Genomic DNA, 21,623 nt, shown 5'->3' with positions numbered 1-21,623 from the left:
GTTTGTTTGCCGGGCAGACGCGACGATCCGTCTGCGACATTATAGTGCCGCGATCGATAGTTAAGAATATGACCTATGGTAAGCCGCATGGCGTAACATTCTCCCCCCGTTGAGAGGGTACCGATCAAACTAGGGAGGTGTGGTTGAAGTTCCCATCTTATTTCGTCTCGGTGGCTAGTTGTTCGGGTTTCTCGAGATCGGGTTGAATTGGCAGTGGGACAAGCCTTTTGACGCCCCGATCCAAAATGCTCTTTGCCGTCTGAACTGTAGCTGTCCGGATGACACCATCGGCGCCTGGATGAACCTTGATAACTCGGCCCAGAGGCCAATGCATGGAGGGAACGTTGTCCTCTCTGAGGATGACGATTGTGCCCTTTTGGATGCTGTGTCCACCCTTGCTCCATTTATTGCGGTTGGTTAGCTCGTTCAAATACTCCTTATGCCAGCGGTTCCAAAAATGTTGTTTAAGCTGTTGGATATGCTGCCATTTGGAGAGTCGGTTCGATGGAATGTCCCTGAAATCTCGATCACGTAAGCACATTAATGAATCGCCAATGAGGAAATGTCCGGGAGTGAGGGCTAGGAGATCAGTTGGATCGGTGGAGATAGAAGTTAGCGGACGGGAATTGAGGACTGCTTCTATTTCTATGATAAGAGTATTCAATTGTTCAGAGGTGAGTAACTCGTTGCCGGCTACACGCCTGAGGTGGCGTTTCAATGACTTCACCGCTGCTTCCCATAGCCCACCGAAATGCGGTGAATGAGGAGGAATGAAGCGCCATTCGATTTGTTTGTCGGCTAAAAACGCGGTTACTTTTTCTTTGTGATCGTCCGATTGTAATAAATCGTGAAGCTCTCGTAATTCGTTGCTTGCTCCTCTGAAGTTGGTGCCGTTATCAGAATGGATGGTGGAGCAATACCCTCGTCGAGCGATAAATCTGCGAAGAGCGGCGATGAAGACTTCGCTAGTGAGATCGTCAACGAGCTCGATGTGTACCGCTTTAATTGCTAGGCATACGAAAATGGCTACATATACCTTTATCTGACGACGGTTACGATCTCGTTTTTCCTTGATGTGGAACGGCCCGCAGTAATCGAGGCCGACGTTTGTGAATGGGCGAGATTCCGTTACTCGCGCCTCCGGCAGATTACTCATCACGTATTCCACCGGCGATGGTTGAGCGCGGCAGCAGCGGACGCAGCCTTTGATCGCCCGCCATACTTGACTTCGACCGTCGACGGGCGAGTATCTTTGTCTTACTGCGTATAACGTAGCGTGCGTTCCGGAGTGCATGTGGATCTTGTGCTCGTGTTCTATGATGCGTGTTGTAACGGATGACTTAGGTAATACTATGGGATGTTTCTGAGCGAAGGTCATCGACGAATGACTGAGTCGACCCCCGACTCGCAATATTCCTTCCTTGTCTATGAACGGATTGAGTCGCGTGAGCTTACCCTTTATCGCCGCGTTCCGATCTTTTTGGAGTGTACGAATTTCCTCGGAGAAATGGATGTTTTGCAACAATTTTATCAGCTTATTGTGCGTTATGCGTAATTCGGTAACGGTTAGGGGTGCCGCTCGGTTCTTTTTCTGTTTCCAACGGAGGCAACGAGCTATGATTCGTATCAACTTGGGCCAGGATGAATACCTTTGCAACAAACTGTAATCGGCGGGGTTTGCGGACAGACAAATCGCCCCTTTCTGCTCCGGTACTTCAACTTGCGGCATTAGCGCCCATGTCGGCCAATAGCCTTCCGACTGGTAGAGCCATGCAGGACCGTGCTGCCAGATGGTTGGGCGCAGAAACTCTTCGGGTGTTTGGCCGCGTGATATTAAGTCCGCGGGATTGTCGTCGGTAGGAACGTGGCGCCAATCGTGGATGCTGGTTTTTGTTTGAATTTCGGAGACTCTGTTAGCGACGAATGTTTTAAGGGTGTGAGGTGATGTATTGAGCCAATGGAGGACGATAGTGGAATCGGTCCAATAGATAGTTCGAGTAATTTTGTGTGATGGGGCTTGTTGTACTGTCGACATCAGGGACGTAAGAAGGAGTGCTCCGCTCAGCTCGAGCCGAGGAATGGTCTGGTACTTGAGCGGGGCGACTTTCGATTTTGCGGTTAAAAGTTGGGTCCAAACACGGCCGTTGGTGTTAAGGGTTCGGAGATAAACACAGGGTCCGTAAGCCTTTTCGCTGGCATCGCAAAAACCATGCAGTACAATTTCTATTGCGGACTCGATTATTGCCTTGCGTGGGAACCTGACGTTGTTTAATAAGGGTAATTGGGCATAGTACCTTTCCCACTCTGTATGTAACTCGATCGGAAGTGATTCATCCCAATCGATTTTCGACGACCATATTCGTTGAAGTAGCATCTTGGCCCGAACAATCACCGGTGCGAGCAGACCGAGCGGATCGTAAATTTTTGCAATCTCCGAGCTGATGATTCGTTTCGTGACTCGGGAGGGCGTGGGTTTGACTTCGACCGAGTAAAGAATAGAGTCGTCGAATGAATTCCAAAAAACACCCAGCGTCTTCAAGGTTTGCGAGTCGCCCAAAAAATGTTGGTGATTTGTTTCTTCTAAGGAAAGTCCGTGTAATAAGTCATTATCGTTTGACGCCCATTTTCGTATGTTTAAGCCGGCCAGTTGAAGTAAATTGGTGAGTTCTGTTCTGAGCGTGAGGGCTTCGTCCTTTGTTTCAGCTCCGGTGAGAGCGTCGTCGACGTAGAAATCCCGCTGCAGTACCTGTGCTGCACGTGGAAATCGATGTCCTTCGTCCTCTGCCAGTTGCTTGAGGCACCGAATAGCTAGATACGGGGCTGCGGATAAACCGAACGTTACAGTGTTAAGCTCATATGTTTCTGTTTCTCCACTCGCGCTGCGCCATAATATCCTTTGATATTTCCGATCCTCTGGTCGTACGAGGAATTGCCGATACATTTTCTCGATGTCGCCAGTAAGTACGTATTGATGAGCGCGGAATCTAATGAATATACAAAATAAATCTTCCTGTAACTTGGGTCCTGTGTGAAGTGTATCGTTTAGGGAGGTTCCGGTAGTGCTTGGTGCCGATCCGTCGAAAACTACACGGAGTTTGGTGGTTTGACTCGATGCTTTGGTCACGCCATGATGGGGTAAATAGCATCCGTTGTCGTCGGAGTGGTTGTCATTGACCTTCGTCATGTGTCCCAACGCCAGGTATTCCTGTATTACCGTTCGATATTCTGATTCGAAGCGTTTGTCGTGCTGGAATAGGCGATTGGGTGCGGCGAGTCGTTTAATTGCCAGTGTTTTAGAGGATGCGAGTGACTGAAGCTGATCGTTGAAAGGTAGAGCGACGATGTATCGTCCTTCGCTGGTGCGTCGGGTGTGGGCTTGGAAGTGTTCTTCGCATCGTCGATCTGCCTCTGAGATATGTTTAATTGAGGGTCCTTCATCGATTTCCCAAAACCGCGCGAGGTCTGCTTGTAAAGTCGTCGTGGATGTGTGAAATATGTTTGTCGCGGTTTGGGAAGTTGGACTCCCCCCGATTACCCATCCGAATCGCGTCTTTTGCAGACGCAGTTCAGGCTTGTGTGGCTGCGTGAGGTTGACGCGTTGACGGACCGGAGTAGTTTGTTCCGGTGATTCTCTTGTTTGTCTGACCGTGGTGATCGGTCTGGAGCTTCGTGCTAATCTCTCTAGGAAGTTTAGTAAATGAATGTACGGAGGCACCTCGTTATTGGGCAGCGTCATTTCCCATTGCTTTTGGATACTTAGTGGTATTTTCGAGAAGATGAGGCTGTTGAGCATAGCACTGGTATCGGGGTAGGATTCTCCTAATTTGTTCAATGCATATATGTGTTGTTTAAATGTGTGGACTAAGCGCCTTAATTCCGTTGGAGATTCCTTGGTTATCCTTGGATAATCAATTATTGCCATGCAGTGACTGAAAGCTGTGTATCGTGGACATTCGAAACTCTCCTTGAGAACGGCTATAGCCTGACTGTAGTTTACATTACTAAGGGGTAACGCGTTTAAAGAATCGGTTGCTTCTCCTTGCAGGGCGGACTGCAGGTAATGGAATTTCTGTATGTCAGTGAGACTAGGATTTTTATCGATTGTGGAGGAAAAGGTATCATAAAACGTGTTCCATTTTTCTAAGCTTCCGTCAAAAGTAGGGAGCCGAAGATCTGGTAATTTAATGGATATCGGATTTAAACTTGCGGATGATGCACAGGTTGGAGGGTTTATAGATGTCGACGGCGAAGCTGTTTGCGCGTTCCTCAGAAGATTTTGTAGCCTTGTGTCTACCGCGACGTACTGATCCCTTATTTCGAAGCCGCGCCCTTGTTCCTTCTCGTCCAATACTTCTAATTCGAGTTGAATCGCTTCGAATTGACTCGCAACTTCGGTCAGTTGTTTCTCGTAATTCTTTAATAAGGAATTTTGCTGACTCTCGGATTGCTCGTACTCGTCCAGTCGGTTCGATAAATAGGTGAATCGGCCGCTACAATAGCCTCGTCTCCGATGCAGGGAGATGAGTTGGTCTTCGCTCGTCATCGTTGCCGAGGATAGGAGATGGTCGAAATAAGGAACGAGCTTACCTTACTGTCGTGCGGCGTGAGGTCGCGTGTATGTTTGGTGAGGAACGCCTTGTTCCTTCCCGACGGCCACTCGTTCGGTTGTATTGTTAAGTTGTGAAATTCGTTGCGTTGATGATTGTCCAGCTGCGACGGAAGGCTGCGTGGTTGCGTTCCCTTGCCAATGGGATGTGTTTCTTCGAAGATGACGCGCCTGACGTCACTGGTTTCGCTGTAGTAGATGCTCCTGCTCCCGCTGCTGGTTTTGATAAAGTCACGTGGCACTGTGTGGTCACTGGTAAGTGCACTCTTCACTGGCACGTGATCCGGCTCGAAGGACCAAAATGTTTCGATCGTTCGCGGAGAGACGCGATCGTGAGATAGCACGTCAACGAGAGTTGTAAGTTCCCGTTACGATTAAATAATCGACGCCACGAACTGATCGATTCCCTTATTTCGATTAGGATAATAAGGGTAGTTCAATGAATTCCACAGAATTAACACAAATAAATTAACGTTTATTTTAACAAATTATCAACTAGGAAGACATAAAGAGAACAACAAAAAGAAATGTAACTGCGTTTTGCTTGATAAGTAATGCGCGATATATGAGATGTGTTGACGGTTCGGCTTCTCGAAAAGTTCCGCACGCCTTACGATTTTTTCCGTTTTTTCTGGAAGGCGACCCCCACTACGTTCGGATCACGCCACATTCTTTTACTGCGAGGTAAAATACGGGCCACGAGTCGACGTTTCTGGAAGTCGCCCTGCTTAATGAACCATGCGCTTGCCACTACAATGTTTGTTTGCCGGGCAGACGCGACGATCCGTCTGCGACATTATAGTGCCGCGATCGATAGTTAAGAATATGATCTATGGTAAGCCGCATGGCGTAACACAGAGTATGAAGAGGAATGCAGAAAATATAAAATCAAAAGTGATGAGGAGAAAGTCAAAGGTTTAAAAAAGTATTTAGAGAAAACAGCAGCAAAATGGTACCAAACAAATCTGCTGAAGGCTGAAGGATACAACTGGGAAGATTGGAAAGACGCATTTCTCAAAACTTTTAACAATAAAGGTTGGTCTGCAATACGATACGCTTACAACTTCAAATACCTTTCAAGTTCGTTCATTGAGTATGCCTTAGAGAAAGAACGATTAATGTAGGCAGTAAAGAGGAAAATGACTGAAGACGTGAGGATACATTTGATTGTCATTGGATTACCTATCGACATCCAAGATAAAATCGAGAGAGAAATTGTACAATCAACAAATGACCTAATGGGAATTTTGGGACAATACGAAGATCAGAGAAAAAGGAAAGAAACACAAGAAAAAAAGATAAACCTGGACAAAAATGCAAATCCACCATCCAAGAAACGAGCGTGCACTGTCTGTGAAGCACTGAACTTCCCGGGTCGATTCCACTTAATATAATTATGTAGAAATAGAAACAGAAACGCTCGGAAGAAACCCAAACAGATAAATTTACTAGAACTATTTACCTCAGAAAATGAAAAAACAAGAATACCAGATGTGAATGAAAAAAACTAAAATGCCCGGAGAAGTACGAACCATTGATAAAACTGCGAGTTAAAATCAATGATCAAAAAGAGGTTGAAGGTGTTTACGATTTCTTTTTTATATCTACGTGGAGGAAATCCGCATGGACGCCAGGCCGCTTCTGGGGAAAGCGGCGTGGTAGTGTCGCACTCCAACCGACTAAAATCTCCACGATGACCGTCCCGGCTGCAATCCATAGAGGCCCGGGAACCGCCTCCCCCGCGCTCAATATCACCGCTGATGGAGCGGTGTGCGGCCATGTCACACCGCGCCTCGTCGCGGGAACCGCTGTGACAGGCAGCCCGGTTCCCTACCGGACTGCTTGGCGGCCCCAAGGCGCTGAGCCGCCAGCGTCCAAGCCTGAATCCCACCGGGGGGCGCGGCGGACCCGGTTCGCCAACGCCACACGGAGTTCCCAGGAGATCACCCATCCAAGTACTATCCGTGCCCGGCACTGCTTAACTTTCGTGATCTGACGGGAACGAGTGCTTTTTTTTAAGATGTTTATTAAACCCAAGATACAATTTTAAATACATTTTGGTATTCACAATAAACGGTGAATTTATGTAATGATATCTTAGGCAAAGGTACCGATACGCAACGGTACGACGTAGCCATGCTATAATATGTGTCGGCGCTTTACATTTTTCGTGTTTAATATAATTTTTTGGTTTAAACCGCTGGAGGAGCGAAGCTTCTATGTGATTTTGTTTTTATTTGTTTTTATTGTCCTGAAAACTGGGTCGCAAAACGGGAACGAGTGCACTCAGCGCGGCATGGATGTTGGCCCAGGTATCTACGACACTGGAGCCAATGCAAGCTTTGTTAATCAAAAGATTATTGATCAAATAACAGCAGATATAACAGAAAATAAGAGTATGTTCAAAACTATCAGTGGAAAGGACTTCACGAGCAGCCGGGCGAGACTAAAAATAAGAATAAATAAAATAGAAAAAGAAATAGACGTTTATATAGTACGCAATGATAATTTTACATATGACCTTATCCTAGGGCTAGACGTCATAAAGAAATTCAAATTAAAACAAGATGAGAACTAGAGAGTCACTCAAAAAGTAAGTGACAAAGAATAATCAGAAGAAAAGAGAGATAAACATTACCGAAGACATGGAGACGGACAAATTTATAGACAACCTTGGACACTTAAATAACTCACAAAAGAAAGGGGTATTTCAACTTATAGAGAAATACAAAGAAGTATTTGCCAAACACAAATTCGATGTGGGAACGAGAAAATTACAAAAGGCCTCCATAAAGCTAACCGAAAACAGGTACATATCAGGAAAACCATACAGGTGTTCCATCCCAGATCAGAAAGAAATAAAGTTTCAAATCACAAAATTACTAGAACACGATCTTATAGAGGAATCAAGTTCACCATTTGCAGCACCAGTGACACTGGCTTTTAAAAAAGAATCGAATCGGAGAGATAGACTGTGTATCGATTTTCGGCAGATAAACAATAGTGTAGTTCCGGAATCACAACCATTCCCAAGAATAGAAGACATCATAGTCAAAGCGGGAAATTGCCATTTCTTCTCAACATTTGACATTAATTCAGCGTTCCGGCCAATTCCAATAAAAAAAGAGGACCGAGAGAAGACAGCCTTCATAACACAAAATGGGCACTGGCAATGGAAATGTTTACCGTTAAAAATCTCTCCTGCTAATTTCTAACGAGTGCTTGCAAATATTCTTAGAAGAAATGGCCTAACAGAATTCTGCATAAACTATATTGACGGCATCCTAGTTTTCTCGAAAACATTCGACCAACATATCAAATATACAGAGCAGTTAATGAAGGTTATAAAACAAGAAGGTTTCCGATTAAAACTGGTAAAATGTAGGCTAGCAGAAAAGCCAGTAAAATATCTGGGTCATATCATCGAAAAAGACGGTGTGTGACCAGGGAGAGATAACTTCAAAGCGATACGGGAATTTGAACGCCCAAGAAACAAGAAAATCGTGAGACAACTACTAGGAAAAATTAATTTTTATTACAAATTTATAGAAGACGCGTGAAAAATTCTTGGAACCACGCCACAATTTATTAAGGAAAAATGTAGAATTTATTTGGAACGAAGAATGTGAAAAATCATTTCAAAAGATTAAAGAATACCTCTGTTCAAGTCCAATTCTTTCAATATACGATCAAAATAAAGAAGTATTCATTTATACAGATGCAAGTGGAAACGGTTTAGGAGCTGTCTTAAAGCAACCTCGAGACAACGGGACGTTACATCCGGTTGCGTTCTTTTCAAGAAAATTAAAACCAACAGAGGCAAAGAAAAGGGCAATCCACCTCGAATGTCTGGCTATTAAAGAGGCGATTTACTGGAAACATTGATTAATCGATAGATATTTCACTGCTCTCAGACCATAAACCGTTAGAGTCAATGAGAATTAAAGCAAGAACCGATGAAACTTTAGGAGACCTAATGCACTACCTATCGCAGTATGATTTCAAAGTCACCTACTCGCCGGGAAAAGACAACGTAGAAGCAGCTGCACTATCCAGGAACCCCGTCTTAGAAAGTTTTGAAAATGAAGAAGACATTCTGAAAGTGGTGAATATTATTACAAAGAAGGACATAATTCAAGATCAGGAGAAAACGAAAAAAATATTAAAAATACAAAAAACCTCACAAAAAGTCAGAAATATTTTTCAAAAATATTAAAGGGCGTCAACGTATATTCATCTCACGAAATTTTGGCGAACACATCACAAAGAAGGTTCATGAATTCTTCGGTCACGTTGGAAGGAACCATATACTAATGAAAATCCGACCTTTCTACTACTTCAAAAATATGGATCAGATAGTCGACAAAGTCTGCAAACAATGCGAAATCTGCATTAAGAATAAAAGCAGAACGAGAAGACTGATTGGATTTATGTCAAAACTAGGACCAGCTAAGAAACCGTTTGAAATAATGTCATTCTTATTGACCATTTTTCAAGATCCGTTTTTATGCCCACATCAAAAACACAACGCTCAGATGATATAACAAAACTTATAGATTCGATGGAAGAAATCGACTCTATAAAAATGATCCTCGCAGAACGATATCCAGTACCGACATCCAAAGAAATCCAAGAATACGCAAGGAAAAAGAACATCAAACTAATTTTCACCACGACAGACTGTCCATCCTCGAACGGATTAAACGAAAGAGTAAACCAAACACTAGTAAACAGGATCTGATGCAAAATTAATTCAAACAAAAAAAAAAAAGAAAAACTGGACAAAAATCGCAAAAGAAAGTGTGGAAGAGTACAATAACACCCAGATACAGTGTCACAGGATTTGCTCCGAATTACTTACTGTACGGGAAAAGAATTGAAATCGTTCCTAAAGGAATAAATGAGAACAAGACAGACTTAGAAAGAGACAGAGAAGAAGCATTTAAAAACTCAATAAGAAACTTCGAAATTAACAAACAAAAATATGATAAAAAAAGAGGAGAGCATGCATTTAAAATTGGCGATATGGTCTTCACTCACAATGGGAACAAATTAAATAGAAATAAGTTAGAGGAAATCCGGAAAGGGCCTTTCAAAATTCTGAGGAGGATCTCAAATTCTATGTACGAAGTGGATAACGGTAATCGTAAATCTGGAGGGAATTTCTTCCATGCGAGTAAATTAGTCCCCTATGAAAAGGACAATTAGCGATGCAATTGTCAACACGAGGAGGTGAGGCGTAAACTCCCTAAGAGTTCAAACGCGGATAAACAAAGGGACTATCTCTGTTTAACGGATAGTGTGACCTTATTTGTTGTTTCGGACAACCGATTTTCCAAACAGTCATTTCACAGACGGACGGTTAGAGAAGAAGAAGGATTTCGAGCGTTAGAAATAGGCACAATCATAAGAGAAAAATTAGTATTTAGAGTACTGAAGATTGACAGAGGAAGAGTGGTAGTTTAGGATGTGGAAAATCGATTCTCGATTTTCAGGTAGATCTTGTACAAAGCTTTATTATTTATTATTATTTATTGTTATTAATTATCATTAATTGTTATTTACCACTGTATTTTATTTAAGTATTGTTACAATAAACTCGATTTTCAGACTTAAGAATCGATCCCTGAATTATCCGAGAATTGAACATTATATATGTCGGATTTGCACTGGAAGTAGGGTTGTGGGCGTCAAATGAATCTTCTCGGGAATTAGCCATTGGTACGGTACACACAGGCGTAGTTTATTGCAATAATAGAATTATTACAGTCTTGACAATTGATCACGGCGGTTCGGCACTCGCGACACTAGTGACGATGGGTTCTGGCTCAATAACGAATCCGCGGCCAACGGGATAACAAAAGAACGTACTCACAAAGTCTAAGTCTGGTTAAAACGTGAAATAACCACTGATCGCGAAGATGTTACTCTTTAATCGATGAGATCGCGAGCGAGAATGACCTTCCCGTCCCGATGATGCCACAGAGGAAAACTATATTGGGGTGTGTCTAAGGACACGAGATCATCGGATTTGTCGAGAAAAGCCTTCGTTCAGAAAGTAAGGGAAATTGGCGTTGCTGCTAATTGGTCAATCTCCATATCGGTGGTTAGAAGAAGATGCTAGCCGCACTCGAGGGAAAGTTGCTAGTGGGAGACGCCGTTCGTTGAAAAATAGGTCTCTCCTATCTTCCCGTAACAGGGACAAAGACTGTTTGTTTGAAGGACTTTAGTCAACTAAATTCTAAGATTTATGACGGGCCCTCAGGCTAGCTGAACATGTACTTCGGAGACGCTGGCAATCATCTTACTCGAAGAATAGGGTCTGCGTGTGGCGAGCCACAGGACAGAAACCGTTGGAATGTTTACTGTCGCGTGTCGCCACGAATATTTCTTTTAAGGAGAGCTATAGAATTATTCCATGCCTTTGTTAGACAAAGCGTTCATCCCGTGACCGCGGCTACGTTCGGCGACTGACTGTCGCCTCGAGCCCAAGCTCATTATCACAACTCTCGAACAATTATAATCGGATTGAATAACTACAATTGTTCAATTACAGCTATAGTAGACTCTAGGTTACAATGTTGCAGGATTATCCAAAATTCCAAAGGCTCCGGTGTTCTTTCATCTCCGACATATATATTGTTGCCAAGTGCAGCCACATCTTTATCTCCGATTTTGAACTGAGCCGGTTGTGACACAAGCATGGTCCAGAAGCAAGAATGTCAGTGGTAATCGACGATCGTTGATTCTCAAATAAATTATATTGTTGAACACCGCCGATTATTTCTTGGACATCTTACACCAAATACCACCTCATGTATGTTATACAAGTCAAATGATATGACTGTAGATTAAAATAATAAAATCAAGAATCCAAATAACAAAGTTTTGTAGCGACACCCGAAAATGAAAGTAACACGTGAAGTTAAATTAATTGCAACAAATGAATATCCATGGCGCATTTCGTTGATTTTGCAAGAATAATTGCAATAAACGTCAGGGCATCGACGCATCATGACATGCAACTGAAACATAATTAATAAATAATTGTAACAACAAATTAGAATATTAATAACGAACAACGATAAATAATAATAAAACACTAACATTTAAACAATATTAAAACCAACAATGTTTATTAAGAGAACATGTTGTAAAACGAACGTGGAACGTAGATCACACGCGAAACGATCGGATCACGTATGACAGATTATAATCACGATAAGCTATGAAATGTAATATAAAATAGTAATTCATCAAAATAATTGCACAAATAGGAAAGAACGATTTCCAAATTAAATTATTAAATTGGAAAAAACAAACAGAGCAACGATCAAATGAAAACAAAACGAGCGTGCAATATTAAGAAAATCACATAACGCCAATTCATGGAAAATACTATTGATTTTAATAAGTAAAGAATTGAGGTTTATGACATTCCGGTGAACTGCTAAAATGAACGCGTATGTAATTTACAAACTCTATTCGTTCCGTCCGCATATCCCTTTGGTTGATTTACATATACCTCCGAGCTTACTTCACCATTTAAAAAGGCAGTTTCTACATCCATTTGCTCAATTATTAATCCATTTTGACAACAATATAATAGCAATATCTTAAAGGTCTGATTACTCGCCACTGGAGAATATATGTCATCGGCTACGTTTCTTTGTTGAAATCCCCTTACCACTAATCTAGCCTTATACCTGTCCTCTGATTTTTTCGTGTAAACCCATTTTACATCTAATACTTCTTTGCCTTTTACCCTTTCTACCAATTTCCAAGTTTTATTCTTATAGAGACATTCTATTTCCTTATCCATAGCCTGTTTCCAAACTTCATTATTTTCGCAACAAATCGCCTCCTCAAATGTACGAGGGATATCTACTTTACAATAATTTGCATGCATCTCGCAAATATTTTCCTTTTCTGGATACCTTACTGGAGTTTTCTTAATACGTGTAGATCTCCTAGGAGTGTTTGAGCTTTCAATACTACTATTATTTTCATCTTTCCTACCTTCTAATTCTTCCTTATCCATACCATCCAATGAATAGTTATCTTCGCTATCATTTCTATCTGCCTCTAATGAATTGTCCTCAAAACCGATACATTTAGTGTCTGTCTCTATGACCTCTACATGTCTAGCTATTGTTATTTTCCCACCTAATAAAACTCTGTATCCTACTTCACTATATCCTAATAGAATTCCCATATCTGCCTTCTTGTCCCATTTGGAAACTCTTTTTTGTTCTGGCCTTCTTACAAAAACTTTACTTCCATATAGATGTAGATTTTTAACACTTGGTTTTTTCCCGAAGAATATTTCAAAAGGTGTCTTTCTTTCTATAGTATTCGCTAATATTCGATTTTTCAAGTATGCCGCTGTACAAACTATTTCCGGCCAGTACCTTTTATGTACTTTCGCTTCCGCTAACAAGCAACGCGCCATGTCCATCACTGTTCTATTATACCTTTCCGCTGTCCCGTTTAATTCATGTACGTATGTTGGGCAATTATTTATTCTTATACCTTTATCCCTAGCAAATTTATAAATTCGATTATTTAAATATTCTTTACCATTATCGCATCTTAATATTTTTAACCTCTTGCCCGTTAAATTTTCGGCTTCATTTACGAACTGTACGAAAGAATCAAAGACCTCATCTTTTGATTTTATACAATAGATCCTAGCTATTTTACTATAATCATCGATAAATGAAATGAAATATTTTTCTCCATTGAATCCGGTGGTCTTAAAGGGACCACATACGTCCGTATGAATAATTTCCATTATTTCCCTAGCCTTAGTTCGATTATTTTTGAAAGGTAAGTTATGCATTTTGCTTTCTATACACACCCTACATTTCAAAAGTTCCTTTTCAAATTCATTCGGTATGCCAGTCACTAGCTGCTCTTTACCCAAAATCTCTAAATATTTAAAATTTACGTGTCCTAGCATCCTATGCCATCTTTCCTTTTTACTCATACCACTACGTTCGGCGCTGTTTACTAAGTGCTTCTTCCCTTTCAATATACTTTTTATTCTGTATGTCCCATTTTCTTTGAACGCTACAGCTGTAAGTTTATTATCCTCATCTATTACTTTCGCAATATTTCCTTTGGAAATAACCGTATTCTTATTGTCTGTTAGTTTACCTAAACTAATCAAATGTGCGGACATTTCTTCCGCGTAAAATACTTTCCTCATATTTATTTTATTTTGTTTTCCGAATGCTTCAAAATAACTTATAACATTCCCAACTTTTGTCGCTTTTATCGGTCCATTATCGCCTAAATATATATTTACCGGTTCTTTTAGGTCGATAGATTTATCAAAATAATTTATATCATTAATTATGTGATCGGTACAACCGCTATCTAATAGCCACACTATTTCGTTCTTACTTATTTCATTCGTCTCACTGCTGTTTGCTGCGTGCGCCGTTGCTATCCATATGCCTGCTCTTGAGTTTCCATGCTCGTCCGTGCCGGTTGTTGATTGACGATGAAAGTTTCCACGTCCCCTGCTCGTATTGCCTTTGTTCCCTCTTCCTCTGTTTCGACCACGTGTTGGCCCATGCCAATAGCCGTTACTGCTTCCCGCTTGGACGCCATTTTGACACTCTCTCGCAAAGTGTCCTAATTTTCCACATCTGAAGCATCCTTCCTTTTTTGCAGAAAAGGCGTTGGTTTGCCTTTCTCCTCGATTGGATTTATTTTTCTTCTCTGCTATCTCTATTTCATTTTTTACATACGCTACCGTTTGATCCTCTTCTTTCAATGCGTCTATTATGTCCGCTATGTAGCTGTACTCTTCGGGTAACATATTCAGCATGTAATTCAGCTTTTCCCTCTCACTTACTTGTGCGCCCGCACTTTTTAATTCATTGATTAATTTCTCAAAATCGTTAAAGAATGATGCTGAATCACTGTAGTTCTCCAGTCTTATGTTTTCCAATCTCCTTCTGCATACGATCTGCAGTGCCGTCGACTCTTTCAAGTACATTTCATCGAACCTTTTTATTATATCATACGCCGTTTTTCCTTCCCTAACATACTCCAATTGTCTGTTCGATATTGCACTATAAATTATATTAATCGCCTTCAAATCCTTTTTGTCCCAGTCTTCATCGTCTCTTTCGTTCTTCATTCTAGTTGTAACAAACTCGCATTCCTTATATTTGAGAAACATCGTGATTCTTTGCTTCCACATTCCATAATCCTCACCATCGAATATAGGTATCATAATTTCCGATCTCTCCATTTTAATTGATTCTTCTTTTTTTCTTTTCTTACTCAAGCGTTCCTACGTGCTCGAAGTATATTTTTTCCTCTGAAAGTTTTTTTTTTCTTTACTGAAAACTCACTCGCAAGATCGTAACCACGCACTAAATATCTTGCAAAACTAATAACCACGCTCTGCTACCATGTTAAGAAAATTCGAGGATTTGGGAATACAAATTATTTACTATATTTCCCACACAACAGTTATACAACTATATTACTCTCTGAAGAACGTCTTGCACGCACGCTGGTCGCCAACCGACTATCCTAGATTCTTCTAACATCTGGCAACAGTCTTTTGTCTCCACTAAGAGCTTGACGCCCTCTAACCCTTACACACACACACTCATGTACAGTGTAAATGTATCACTTCCCTAACAGTTTATTAATGTTTTTCTCGCGATATCTAAATATTTATTTAATTGTTTTTGCCAGAGTGAAAACATCATTGTAAGTTAAATTCGAAGTTCTCGCGATTGCTGATGTGGTAGGTTTGCGTCTCTACCGAATGTTAGTTTAAAAGATGAAAATCCGGTACCTTCGTGTACGGCTGTTTTATAACCCAAACATATGAAGTTTAATATTTCATCCCATTTTTTATCATTATTATCATGCAGACTTGTACGGATTATATCTTTTACTACGGCATGTGTTCTTTCTAGAGATCCATTTGACTGAGGGTGGAAGCTAGTGGTTTTAATGTGTTTAATCTTAAATGCCTCTTCGAATTTTAACATGAGTTCGCTAATGAAGTTTTGTCCCTTGTCTGTTAGAATTGTTCTGGGTGCAGAAAATATGTAAATATAGTTTTCTAAGAGTGCAGTTATTATGGATTCTATCTGTTGTGTTGTTAGTGGTACTAGGACCAAGTATTTTGTCAGTTCGTCATGTATTGAGAGTATAAATTGATTTTCTTTCTTAGTTTTGGTCTTAGGTCCTATGATGTCCATAGCAATTTTGTCGTTAGGTTGTAATGGTGTGTCAGATATTATTGGTTCTTCTTTTGGTCTAATCCGCGTTAATTTCTCGTTTTGACAAGCTTCACATCTCTTTATAAACTCTTCGACTTTATTTAATAAATGTGGGATTTTATATCGTTCTTTTATTCTTTGGTATGTCTTTTGAATTCCTAAATGTCCTATCGTACCGTTATGATTGTCTCGAATTATTTTCTCTATCTCTTCCTCGGTTAATTCTTGGATTCAGTTCTGCCCGAGTAGCCGAGCTAAACGGGCGTGTGAAACAGTGCTCCGGAGAAAGTGCGGCAAGTGGGGAAGAGAAAAATACGAACTGTTACGCCTATAGCCAAACGGTAGAAGCCCGTGTCCTATATCAAGAAGACTAGCAAACCAACTATGGAAAATATTCCACCGATAAGAATTATAAACAAACAAGAACAATATTACATACACAAAACAACAGATACATTAAAAACAAGTCAACCAACAAACCAAGGACAGGACTGCTCAGCCACGATAGAAGTTGACATGGAAAACAACAAAGCAACAACTCAGCAGGACGAAAGCTGGAAGGTAGCCAGCCATAACAAAAAAAGAAAAATATCAGCCAACCTAGATATGGAAAAGCAGCGATGGCTGCAAGAATTACTAAGAAACTCCTTTAGCTCGCTAACAGAAGAATCAGACGACGACCAAACAAGCAACACCACAAACCAATCAACACACATCACAAAACCACCACCAATATTTGTTGAGGCGCAAATAATAGATCCGCTTATCGATCAACTTAACAATATTGTTGGAAAGGATAGTTACACAATAAAACAAACAAAACCAGAACAAATTAAAGTCCAAACAAACACACCAGAAAATTACAGAAAAGATATAAAAGAATTAAGGGGGGGAAATGCCATATACCACACGTACCAGCTCAAAACGGAAAGGAGCTACAAAGTAGTCATAAGAGGACTGCGCCCAAAAATCAACACAAAAAAACTAAGTGACGAATTAGCAAAGATGGGCCACCAAACAAGAACTATAAACAATATCACAAGGTACGATACGAAGCAACCACTACAGCTATACTTAATAGAATTAGAACCTAAAAATAACAACAAGGAAATTTTCGATATTAAAAAAATCTTAAACACACTCATCACAGTCAAGCCACCCAGGCACAAAAAAGAGATACCACAATGTATGCGGTGTCAACAATATGGACACACCAAAAATTACTGCAACAGGAACCCGGCGTGTGTCAACTGCGCAGAAAAGCACCTAACAGCGAACTGCCCACACACGGGGAAAATAAACGACGTAAAATGTTACAATTGCGGTGGAAATCACCCAGCGAGTTACAAAGGCTGTCTAGTAAGAAAGTAACTTCAAGGCAAACTTTTTCCGCCGCTTCGTAACAGGACACACAACAATTTCCACGCGCAACAGGACAACACAGAACCTACGTCAACACCAAATACACAGCACGCAAGGAACGATAAACACACTAACACCAACACCGCTAGAAACCGAAACTACGCGCAAGTAGTCAACCGGTCGTCACCCTTAGACAATCAAGAACATAACAACCACAGCAACGACGCTACAGAAATCAAAGAGTTAATAAAACATTCCATAAAAAAACACCGAAATACTCACAAAAATGATAAGCGAACAAAACGAACTCCGCAGACAGCAAACACAGCAGATAACAGTCATGTTACAATTACTTACTAACATGATGAGCAAAAAATAAAAATAGACACGCTTAAAATAGCAGCCTGGAACTCTAACGGCCTACAACAAAGGGCCCTAGAATACTATACTACTCGTCTCAGAAACACACCTCACAACAAAAAGCTATATAAAAATACCGCACTACACCATATACGACACCAAGCATCCCTCAGGGAAAGCACACGGAGGGGCGGCAGTAGTAATAAAAAACGACATTAAACATCACCTACACAGCCAAGTCAGTAAGGAACATATACAAGCAACCACCGTTACCGTACAGACTAACAGCAACCAACTGCAGTTGTCAGCAGTATAAGTACTGCCGCGACACAAAATCACAATGCAAATGTGGGAAGAGTACTTTCGACACATAGGTGACAAGTATATTGCAGCTGGACACTATAACTCAAAGCACACACTATGGGGATCAAGAATCACTACACCACGAGGTAGAACTTTAGAAAACTACATTAGAAACAATAACCTCAATATGTCATCCACAGGAAGACCGACATACTGGCCGACAGACCTGAGCAAAATACCTGACCTGCTAGACTTTGCAGTTACAAAGGGACTAAACGCAAATAAACTAAACATAGCACCCAGCCTCAAGCTTACCTTCGACCATACGCCCATAATAATTACATGCAGAAACGAACCAATAATTTACAGCAGCACAGAGAAGCTATGCAATAAAACCACCAAATGGCAAATATTCAAAGAAATAATAGAAAGCAAAATCAGCTGCAACATCCCACTGAAAACACCTGAACACATCGATCGAGCAGTAACAACATTCACAGAAACTATCCAAGAAGCAGCAAGGGCAACCACTATACCTGAAACAACCAACAGACAAACAAAAACAGTTCCACTAGACATCCTCGAAAAAATTAGAGAAAAAAGAAAAGCGAAAGCAAAATGGCAAAAACACAGAACAAAAGAAAACAAAAAACACCTAAACAAACTTGCAAAAGAAATAAAAAACAAAATAAAAGAGCACAACAACAGCGAGTTCACAAAGTTCATCGAGTCACTATCTGCTCACGAGAACTACAACTACTCCCTATGGAAAGCCACAAAAAGAATAAAGAAGACAAAAAAAATGGTACCAGCAATCAGAAGAGCAGACAACACATGGGCAAGAAGCAACGAAGAGCAAGCTGAAGAATTTTCCAACCACTTATGCAACACATTCACCCCACACAACATCAACAACAGCAACCACAATAATCATACGGACGAGGACGCGCTAACTACTAGTACACCAACTGACAATCACTACGCCATACCCAAAGCAACAGCACAAGAAATCAGAAACATAACTGAGAAAACAAAAAACAATAAAGCACCAGGAATCGACCTAATTAACGGCAAAATCTTGAAAAACCTTCCGCCAAAAGCGACAAGACAAATCACAATAATAGTAAACGCAATACTAAGAGTACAATACTTTCCAAAAGCTTGGAAACTGGCACAAATCATAATGATACCCAAACCAGGCAAGACCCACACGAAACCAAGTCCTACCGACCAATCTCACTACTTCCGGTGTTCTGCAAGATACTAGAGAAAATAATCTACGACCGGATAAAACCAATAATAGAGAAGAACCAGTTAATACCGGATCACCAATTCGGATTCAGAAACAAACACTCCACAATAGAACAAACGCACAGACTCGTCAATGAAATCCTACAGGCGCTGGAAACAGAACAATACTGTACAGCCCTCTTTATGGACATAGAGAAAGCATTCGACAAAATAAACCACGAAAGTCTACTACAATCAATCAGGAAACAGTTCCCGCGGAAGATATACCAACTAATCAAATCATACCTAAGCAGCAGAAGCTTCATAGTAAAAATCAAAAACATACACTCGGAAGCTAAAGAAATCAACGCAGGAGTTCTGCAAGGAAGCGTCCTAGGACCAATTTTATACACATTATACACGGCCAACATACCAACAACTAACAATAGCAAAATACTGACATTCACGGATGACACAGCTGTACTAGTCAGGCACACTAACCCTGCAACAGCAGTTACATTACTACAAGAACATATCACAAAAATAGAAAAGTGGCTTCAAGCAAAACAAATCAAAGCAAACCCCGAAAAATGCAAACACATCACATTCACATTGCGAAAACAGAAACCACCAAACATTGTACTAAACGGCACACACATAATACAAACAAGGCAATTCAAATACCTTGGACTCCACTTAGATTCACGACTCACATGGATACAGCATATTAAAGCAACAATAGACAAAATACAGATGGCAAGGAGTCAAATGTACTGACTAAGAAGTCGAAAATCCAAACTAAGCATAGAAAACAAATTAAAAATATATAAAATGGTCATAAAACCAATCTGGACGTACGGAATAGCACTATGAGGAATGGCAGCAATGAGCCATATAACCAAAATAGAGACAATGCAAGCAAAAATTCTTAGAACAATAGTAAACGTGCCATGGTACGTTAGGAATGAGGACATACGGAAAGACCTGGGAATACCAACGGTCAAGGAGGAGATTAACAAAGGTGCAGGAAGGTACGGAGAAAGAACAGCAACGCACCCAAACCGGCTGGCAGCGGAAGCGGTCGACACATCAAGCATAAAAAGGAGATTAAAAAGGAAACACCCAACAGATCTCACAAAGGACATAACCTAACAAACACGATGATGGTACCCCGCTGGGGGTAACCACTCACATGTTATATTAGTATACCGCTATAATATTTTACCAAATGTCCTACTGGACAAATTGTAAAATCCAAATAAATAAATAAAAAAAAAATTTCCTCTTTGACTGTGGGTATCTTGAGGTCGCGGTGTATTGTCTCGTTGGTTACATACCAAGGTGCATCAATTAGGGATCTTAGCGTTTTCGATTGGAAGCGTTGAAGTATTTCAATATTGGAGTTACTTGCTGTTCCCCATAGTTGGATTCCGTAGGTCCAGACAGGTTTTATTACGGTCTCGTAGAGGCTAATTTTGTTCCGTGTGCTTAGGTTGGAGCGTCGGCCAGTGAGCCAATAGAATTTCTTGAGTTTGTCCCTGAGTTGCTTTGTTTTGTCTGTGATGTGATTTTTCCAAGTTAGTCTGCTGTCCAGGGTCATGCCCAGGTATTTGACTGAGTCCTTGCTAGGAATTATTGTGTTGTTAATGGTGACCTGGGGGCAGGTTTGTTTTCGGAGCGAGAAGGTTACATGTGTGGATTTTTTTTTGTTGATTTTGAAGCCCCATTTATGAAACCACTTTACATGGAGTCGAGACATCGCTGGAGAGTGGATGAGACAATTACCGGGTCTGCGTGGATAGCTAATAGCGCTATGTCGTCAGCAAATGTTGCTATTGTTATCTCGTTTGATATAGGTAGGTCGGCAGTGTAGATAGAGTACAGTAGGGGTCCGAGGACACTACCTTGGGGTATGCCGGATTCTATTGGGAATGTTGCGGAAGTGGCGTCTAGGCAATTAACCATGAATTGTCTATTGGTTAGGTAGGATTTTAGGAAGTAGTAGGGGTGAGGTAGGATCTTTTTAAGCTTGTATAGTAGCCCTTTATGCCATACTTTGTCGAATGCCTGTTGAATGTCTAGGAAAACCGCTGAGCAATATTTTTTCTTTTCAAGGGTTTGGCTGATCGTATGGGTTATGCCATGAATTTGCTCTACTGTTGAATGTTGTTTTTGGAAGCCGAATTGGTGATCTGGGAGTGTTTTCAAGTCCTCTAGGAGTGGAAGGAGTCGGTTCGTTAGTATCTTCTTGAATAGTTTAGACAGGGTAGGTAAATACTGATTGGGCAATAGGTTTCATATATCGGTTTTCCGGGTTTAGGGATGAGGGTAATCAGTGAGATTTTCCAGGCCTTAGGATAGTGTTCAAAGCGAAGGATAGCGTTAAAAATCGATGTGTTGAGTGCAATCCCTTTTATAGGAAGTTCCTTGATTGCTTTATTGCCTATTAGGTCGAGCCCTGCTGCTTTCTTGAGATTTAGGCGTCTGATTGATTCTATAGTCTC

General features: G+C 40.9%; 1 protein-coding gene and 1 pseudogene across 1 annotated transcript; one reads left to right on the top strand and one right to left on the bottom strand.

Annotated features, from left to right (window-relative positions):
- Window positions 1-639: 639 nt before the first annotated feature.
- Window positions 640-4,543, bottom strand: LOC117241148. Its single transcript, XM_033507127.1, has 5 exons — window positions 4,305-4,543; window positions 3,536-3,797; window positions 2,998-3,205; window positions 728-2,820; window positions 640-645 (listed from the first exon to the last, which is right to left on the bottom strand). The coding sequence occupies exons 1-5, from the start codon at window positions 4,541-4,543 to the stop codon at window positions 640-642; spliced, it is 2,808 nt and encodes a 935-aa protein (XP_033363018.1).
- A 209-nt stretch (window positions 4,544-4,752) lies between these two features.
- Window positions 4,753-6,000, top strand: LOC117241147 (annotated as a pseudogene).
- The last annotated feature ends 15,623 nt before the right edge of the window (window positions 6,001-21,623 follow it).

The sequence above is a fragment of the Bombus vosnesenskii genome, unplaced genomic scaffold (genome assembly GCF_011952255.1).
Source record: "Bombus vosnesenskii isolate JDL3184/JDL3185 unplaced genomic scaffold, Bvos_JDL3184-5_v1.1 scf7180000015320, whole genome shotgun sequence".
Classification (NCBI taxonomy): Eukaryota; Metazoa; Arthropoda; class Insecta; order Hymenoptera; family Apidae; genus Bombus; species Bombus vosnesenskii.
Note: the sequence above shows the minus strand (reverse complement) of the source record. Positions and strands in the feature narration are given on the sequence as shown.